Here is an 8115-nt window from a genome sequence, read left to right as displayed (position 1 = left end):
GGGGGGGGGGGGGGGTAAATTTTGCTGCAAATCATACAAGCATATATAGAACATAATGCAGTTTTGGGAAACATTCACATGACTTTTGTTTAACTTTATAAAAATGTGACAACAAAAATAGCACAGTAACACAAGTCTCTCTGCTCTCTTACAGAGGGCAGGAGGTGAAGCCAAGACACACGACTAAAAAGGTCACAGAACTGCTGTTATCAGGTTGCTTTCAGGTGCATCGCTCTCCACACCTGTTCCACTACCCAGAATCCATCTCTGTCACTGTCCCCCCGTCTCCCATGAGCTACCTGCAGCAGATTTAAATATACTGCACTTATCACCCAGCAAGACAGCAATTAACAATAAACTTGGATCAGTTTTTGATATCAAACACTCAAATCTGCATTGTGTTACAGCTGGTTTGTCCTGTTGTATCATGTAAACTTTACTGTATTGTATTGTATGGAAAATAAAGTATTTTTTTATTTTTTCTTATTCAAAAAATAAAATAAGTTAAGAAATATAGGCTAAAGTATCTCAAAGTGTGAACTGCATCAACTTAAAAACATAATTTCATGTCCTTTAAGTGTTTTATATTTATATATTTTTTGCGAAGAAACTGACCAAATTGGATTTATTATTTTCTTCTCTTATATCTATAATGATCAACAGCAAAGACTAAAAATATTCCCATTTTCCATATGTTGATAATATAAGTCATCGCATTCTTATACATTGAAAAAGTACATGCAGAAAAATGTCAGGAAATTGCCTACTTAGTGCTCTTTATCTCTTAAAATGACAACAATCTTACATATATACGGGGGCACCACACACACACACACACACACACACACACACACCGCTCTGTGAAATATGTATCAGATATGAAATATGTATTCATGTCTTAAAATAAAATCGGTGATTACATCACTGGCATTGCCTGGCAAGCACAAGAATCAAATATTTATTTATCGTCAGGATCTCTGAGAACACGTTGGGCTTAATGTGCCCGCTTCAAGGCTCTCCACACATCTCTCTGACAGTCACAGCCATTAGCCGAGGCATTCTTACAAAGTTATTTTAAAAATGTATCCCCATTGTGAATATATGGAAAATTAGCCTCTAAAAAGCATGGAGTATGGATCAAACACCCTGCACACACAGTCCTTATGCCTATTTCCCACCACTCTCCATACAAACCCTCTCACCTTTGCAGTTTTCCTAGAGAGTCCCCCACTGTGTTCTTCACTTCCTCCTTCCCAGGCTTAAGCACCTGTTCCTTCAAACCTGCTAACCCACCAAAAGGCATTTTTCTCTCTTTGTTTTCTCTTCCCCTTTTATCTCAAAATACTGTCTTGATACCTCACTTGCACACGTTGGTCTGAGAAAGGGAAAAAAGAAAGAAGAATCCACTAGAAGCAGTTCTTCATCCTTCCTGAGTTTGTGGTTCTGGGGTTTGGCTCCACCTTTCAGTGGTGCCACAGGTCCGTCAGAGGTAAGACTGACTTTTCCTCTCCACCTTTTTCCGTTGCGAGGATTCAGAGAAGAAGTGGAGGGATGGTATTCCTCAATGTCCAAAGCAAGACGCAACCAAAGCCACTGGAACTTGCTTCATCTCCAAAAATCCAGTTTAAGGAAAGACTGATGAAGAGAGGAAATTAAAGTGTAGAATCCAGGTTTTAGTCTCTAGACATTGTGAGCTCCCTTTTGTCTGCAGCTGAACTGAATGGACCGCTCAGATCTCCTCTCCATCTCATAACTCATCCATTCCTGGTGAGGAGGGGCAGGTGTAGCCGGTTGTCCAAAACCCAACCCCTCGCTTGCACATCATCATCATCATCATCATCTCCCCAGCACCACCCCTTCAGCTAGTTAGCTTCATCTGATAGCAGTCCAGTGGACCCAACAGTTAAATATGCATGAGCTTGACAAGTTACATTGAGGAGAGCCAGGAGTAGCTGGACTGCTGTGGTGTAAAATGGGAGCAGGTGAAACCTAAGACAGAGCCATCAAGTTCCAGGTTTACACTCCAGCTTTTCCATGACTGCTATTTACAATTTCTGCATTTATGAGGGAGTGACAGAAATCATAACTGGTTCCATAAAGCTGTGTCGTTCTTGGGCTAAGCAACATATCTCTTATCATTTGACACTGATGGGCATTTCCCTGCAATGCTTATTATACCCAGTTGGGTGAATCATTTTCCAGGGTGATACCCCCTTTGTTTTTTAGATAATGAAATATGCAGCTTTAAAAAAAAAATTTAATTTAATGTTTGAATGTAAATTTAAACAGTAGACTGGATGGTGTGTGGCCCAAGAGTCTGTTTTAGTGATGGGCTGTAGCTGTGCAACTGCTCAGGGTGGTGCTAGTTCTCCAGCTGCATATAAGTAAACTGAGGGCTTGTTCCCCAGTGGACACTTTCAATAAATAAAGTTATTTTTTTCCAGAAATATCATAGCTGAATTACAGAAAAAACTCTTTTTTGTGAAGGTATTGTACAGCCAGGAGATATGCGACCACTACTTTGAAATTAGAACTAAAAGTTAGATGTACCTGAGTTATTTAAATATCTATATTAGTCTTTACAACGCACATCGTTAGCAAAATAACATTTTGAGACAAACAAAATAATCAAATTCAACCAGAAAAAGTAAATAGTAAATAATAATAAGAAAAAATAAGAAAAATAAATCAAAAACAATAAAAATAATCATTTTAAATAAGCAAACAGCAAATATCTATGGACTTATGATGCAAATATTCTTCTGAATATAATACTGTATCTTAATATGAAGCCGAGGGCGGTCTGAACAAGAAATGCCCCCAGTCTTTCTGTAAGTGGGTCGTGCCTACCATCTAGTGTTTGGAATGAGGAAGTGACTCCTGATTTTGGAACTAAAACTAAAACTTAAAAAGTAAGAGTAAGAGTCTGGAAGTCAAACACAGTGTAACACAATGCAGATCAACAGTATCACAAACTTCAGCCTCAAAATTAACCATTGAATCAACAACTCAGCAAAAACCTTATAACCTTAATGAAGGTTGGATTTACTGCACAACTCTGTTATTGTTTTAAAGGTGTACCTAATACACATAGTTTTTACTGGATGATGTATGATTAAAAAAAAATAACCACCTAGTGATAAATAATTGATTTTATCTTGTTTTTATTTGCATGCTCCAACCTATAGACACAAACTGTCTCTCTGACTATTCAGGATTTCACAAATTAGTGTGGTTTTATCCATAATAACAGTATCAATAATAACCACAGAATTAACCTTTTATATTATTTGATCTGATGTGTAAAATTAACACCCAGCATCAGTACTGTTTATATCTGTAGGAGTGGGGGAGTGCAATCTGATTTCATGTTTCTACAGTAGCCCAGAACAGACAAACCAAACTCTGGCTGTGGACAGGGGTCTTTAGTATTTGATAGTATTTAAATATATGTACAATAAAGAAGAAAGAAAGTTGGGAAATAACTGTGTCACATTCACACCTAATTCTCCAGCTTAACTATATACACTTCTTTCAATAACACTAAATGCCAGAACTGCATTTGTATACATATCACAGTCACATAATGCTTTAGATGAGGATAAAATGCAACAAAAAACTACATTATGGCTCCAACAGTGTGTGTTTTTGTCATCTTTGTAATTAGTATGATGCTCAAGTGTTCCTGCTTTATCTTATTCAATTCCTATTTTATTTCAGTCAATTCAACTTTGAAATTATAATTTTTTATTTGCTGTATTTTGTTTGTTTGTTTGTTTGTTGTTGTTGTTGTTGTTGTTTTTTCCGTTCCTTATATCTCTTGCCCAGCATGAGGCTATTGCAGGAGGTCATTATGGGTGAAAGGTCACACTGTGAACCTAACCTGCATGTCACTGGACTGTGGGAGGAAACCTGAGACCCTGGAGAAAACCCATGCAGACACAAGGACACATACAAACTCCACACAGAGAGGCCTGCCTTCTGTGAGGTGACAGTGTTAACCACTGCACCACGGTGCTGCCCTAATATTCATAAATATAAATCATGAATATATATATATATATATATATATATATATATACATATGTTGTTTTTAAGGGATAAGGAACGTAACTGTGTGTTGAAACGTGGATTGTGGGAGAAAAACCAGAGCACCTGGAGAAAACCCTATATATATACATATGTATATGTATATATTTATTTTTATTTTTTTAAAGGGATGAGAAAATACTGTTTAAAATGGGACTCCAACTCCGAAGCCACAGTAGTCTGTTGGCAGGTGATATGGACAGTCCAACTGGGAGCATTCGGCAGTCAGTTTGCTGGCCAGGATACCTACAGGAATAAGCACACCTGCAGCGGCTATGCCCACATGAATACCCGCTTTCAGTAAACCTTTAGCACAGCGGTGCCACAAACTTTTGTTTTGAACCTCAGGAGCTGAGCTGCCCACTGTCCGCCTCTTAGACAAGTCCAGTGTTTCTGTAATTTCAGCCTTCCTGGATTCCTCTCTGAAATTCTCAATACCAGCTAGTAACTCCTCCATCTGGCTCAACTCTTGCATCTCTTGAAGATTCTTAATTGACTCTTTCATGGTAGTGGTGATGTTGCAAAGGTCCTCTATCTGTTCCTGCTTATGAGAAATTTTACTTTCTTGCTTGGTTATTAGCTCGTCTTTGTTCCAGATCAGTAGATAAGCGTCATCCAGTTGGCGCTGAAGAGCATGCACAGTAGTCTTCATGTTTGTAATCTCCTCGCTCTGCTTGTCTTTCAGAAGCTCGAGTCGGGTGAGCTTATCGGACATGCTCTCATTTTGCCTACTCAGAAAATCTTCCTTTTCAGTAAGATCATGCAGTCCTTCCCCCAGCTTTTTAATCTCTGCCTGTTTCTTCTTCACCAGAGATTCAGCTTGGGTCAGGTCCTGCATGACCTCATTATTTTCTTTGTTGATGTCTTCTGCTTCTTTTAGTTGACGCTGAAGTTTGTGTACTGCTTCCTTCAGACTTTCAATCTCGGCTTGTTTTTTCTCTCTCCAAGATTCAAAGTCCTTCACCTCTGCAGCCAGACTTGCGTGCTTCTCCTTTATGGTCTTTTCATTTTCCTGTAGCTCATAAACTTCTGTCTGCAGGTTTTCATTCTGTGTCTCTATCTTGTCAATGTGAAATTCAGCCAGGGCCAGGTCAATACTGATGGTCTTGTTCTGCTCGTATAGAGAGTTCTCACTCTCCTGCAGATCCTGCAATGCAGACAACAGCTTTTTGTTCTCCATCTCCAGTGTGGCCACCTTCTGTAGTTGCTCATGTTCGACACTGTGGTCTTGCTGAGTTGCCTGTGTGCGTTGTTCGAGTTCGTACACCATCGCCCTAAATTGTTTAATCTCTGCTTGATTTTTCACATACAGACATTCAAGTTGGGCCACGTCAGCAATTAGATTCATGTTCTGCTTGTTCAGAATCTTCCCATTGCCCTGAAGACTTTCCACCTCTTCCCTCAGCTGTTTAATTGCTTTTTGTTTTTTCTTTCTGAGAGATTCTACTAGGTTGTGCTCATTGGCGAGGTTGTCAGTCAGGATCTTCTCAGTTTCCTGGAGATCCTGCACTTCTGCCTTTAGATTTTCATTTTCAGTCTTTAGTTTCTTACTCAGGGATTTGAGCTGGACCAACTCAGTGGTTATAGTTTCATTCTCCTCGCTCAAACTTGCCTTCTCCTCTTCTAGCTTATGTATGTAAATGTCAGTTTTCTCCCTGACACTTTCCACGGTGGAGAGGATGTTCGAGACCCAGGTGAGCTGTTCCTTAATCTCATTGTTTTCAGTAACTAACTCCTCCATCCTGGCTTTCTCAGCCCACACATCCTGTGAGTCCAACTGAAACGCCAGCGCCTTTGATTGGAGCATAGAGTTTTGCTCTTGGTAGGTTCTGCAGCTGACTTCCAGCTCACGAACTCTTTGCAGAAGCTTCTGTGGATCAAGTGTTTCCGCGTCCTCTGACATAGAGGGGCGACCTGATTCCACTGCTTTCTCTGAGCTACACTGAGCATCCCCGAAATTATGTTCAGACATACTTTGACAATTTATCTGCCAGTTAATTTCAGTGGAGATAAATAATAGTTATTTAACTGATAAACCGTCTTCAAATATATAACTCAGTGTCGTTATAGGCGTGTTGTAAAGTGATGAATCAGTCTACCTTGTAATTCTGGCAACCCTGATCAAAGCTACACGTGGCGTCATCCGTGCCTACATTTCGTCATCAGTGCCTTTGATCGGCGGTGACGTCATGGTATTCTGCAGGAGCGCATGCGCAATGGCACAACATTCTATGCGCCTGCGCTGTGTAATGTTTACGTCTTTATTTCTATTTTAAACACTTCTGTCAGATTGACTGTGAAACATTGATCCGATGCATGGAGGCGGACCTACAGCAGGAGTGTGCAGCTGGGGCCAGTAGTGATGTGGCGCAGGTTTTACATTTTATAGGCTAACATGGATACAGATCATATCAGTATTTGGCCTACTTAACTAAGGCATGACATGATGATTTAATGCATTAATTCATGCGTGTAAATCGTGATGTCCTATTGGTTTCAGTTTATCTATGTGCGTGTCTTTGTGTATTTATGATGATTAAATTAATGCCTAATAAATAATAATTGATTAAATGTATGGCATCATATTTCTATTAGAAGAGGGGCTGTTCTCCTTTCTGAAATCCTGTGAGTTGAATACAGCTAAATTGGTCGCAAATGAAGAAGTGATTGTGAATAAAAATGTAGTCAGCCTAAATCTGAAACTTGCTTGAACTAATATTAGCCTACAGAAAGATGAACAGAGGATATTTAAACCTGCAAGAGGCTCAGTAGCTGCTCGAAACTGCAACACTGAAAAGATGATAAACATACATGTGTTATAAATAATACTAATTAAGGTCCTGTTACATTCAGGTCAGACAGAGTCAGTGTGCTGCTGTTGGCTCACTGGAAAGGCTCTGCTACACTAAATAGTACAGAACCTTAATTAGTATCATTAGTAACATCTGAGTTTACTATTTCATGTTTGCTGTGCCTGAGAAGATGTAATGTCTTCATATAATAGGCCTACTCATACGAATAATTAGGAAAAATAACTCTGGATGGATCCAATTCCAAACCTGAACCTGGACCTGAACTGTGTGGAGACCAGATCTGGTCCCCAAGCTAATAAAGGGTTTGCAGTGAAATATGTTTTCGATTAACCTCGCAAATGAATCCAACCACAATATAATATTATTCTGTATATTGTCTGAATGAGGCTACACCTTCCTGAAGGGAATGGGCGAGCATTTTAAATAAAGTGTATGAAATGAAAGACACTAAAAGACGAATAAAAGATGATGAAAACATTTTAAAAATGCACTAATTTATTACAAATATATATAATGTAATGATACATTTTATGTTATGTCTTAATGCAACTTGAATCCATCTATCTTTTATTATTTGTTGACCTTTAATTTTCTTTTTCTGAATTTATTTTTACTTTTTAATTTGACAAACCTGAATTTCTTAAATTAGTGGGATGTATTTCTTCCAGATAAAAAACAAATAAAGATCTGTTATGACCACATTATAGTCTTAAGTTGAAAAAGACGTGCTATCTTTGGAAAAATGTTTGAAGATTTAAAACAATTTATTGGCTTCTAATGCCACCTTAAGATATTTCTATTCAATGCTTTTCTAATGTGCCACAATAATGTAATACTTTTAAGCTAAATAATCTTAATTTGGTGGCTTTTTTTAAGCAAATATTGATATATGAGGACTCTTTTTGCACAAACTGCACAAACTTTCCTTGTAACAATTGCACATGTACAGTTACACACTGTTTAAAATATTCTTTTGCACACCGTATTTATTGCACAGTGCATATATTTTCATTATAGTTTTTATATTTTCTATCATATCTTTATTATATTTTTATTGCATTATTCTCTATTGTAGTTTTACACTCTTCTCTACTATTTGCACTACAAAAATAAAAGTTAAAGTCAGCTTTATTGTCAATTACTTCACATGCAGCAGACATATAAAGTAATCGAGAGGACGTTTGTGCACAGGCGAACAGACAAGACATATTCC

General features: G+C 38.2%; 1 protein-coding gene across 1 annotated transcript in view; it reads right to left on the bottom strand.

The window, feature by feature from the left end:
* slc17a8 (solute carrier family 17 member 8) overlaps positions 1-1303 on the bottom strand; it is a 9350-nt gene extending 8047 nt beyond the window's left edge. Inside the window, exon 1 of the mRNA XM_035665430.1 lies at positions 1203-1303. Within this exon, the coding sequence (XP_035521323.1) occupies positions 1203-1303 (101 nt within the window). The remainder of the gene's footprint in view (positions 1-1202) is intronic.
* Positions 1304-8115: the final 6812 nt, after the last annotated feature.

Source organism: Morone saxatilis, unplaced genomic scaffold (genome assembly GCF_004916995.1).
Source record: "Morone saxatilis isolate NCDOM2014 unplaced genomic scaffold, NCSU_SB_2.0 Contig2, whole genome shotgun sequence".
Classification (NCBI taxonomy): Eukaryota; Metazoa; Chordata; class Actinopteri; family Moronidae; genus Morone; species Morone saxatilis.
Note: the sequence above shows the minus strand (reverse complement) of the source record. Positions and strands in the feature narration are given on the sequence as shown.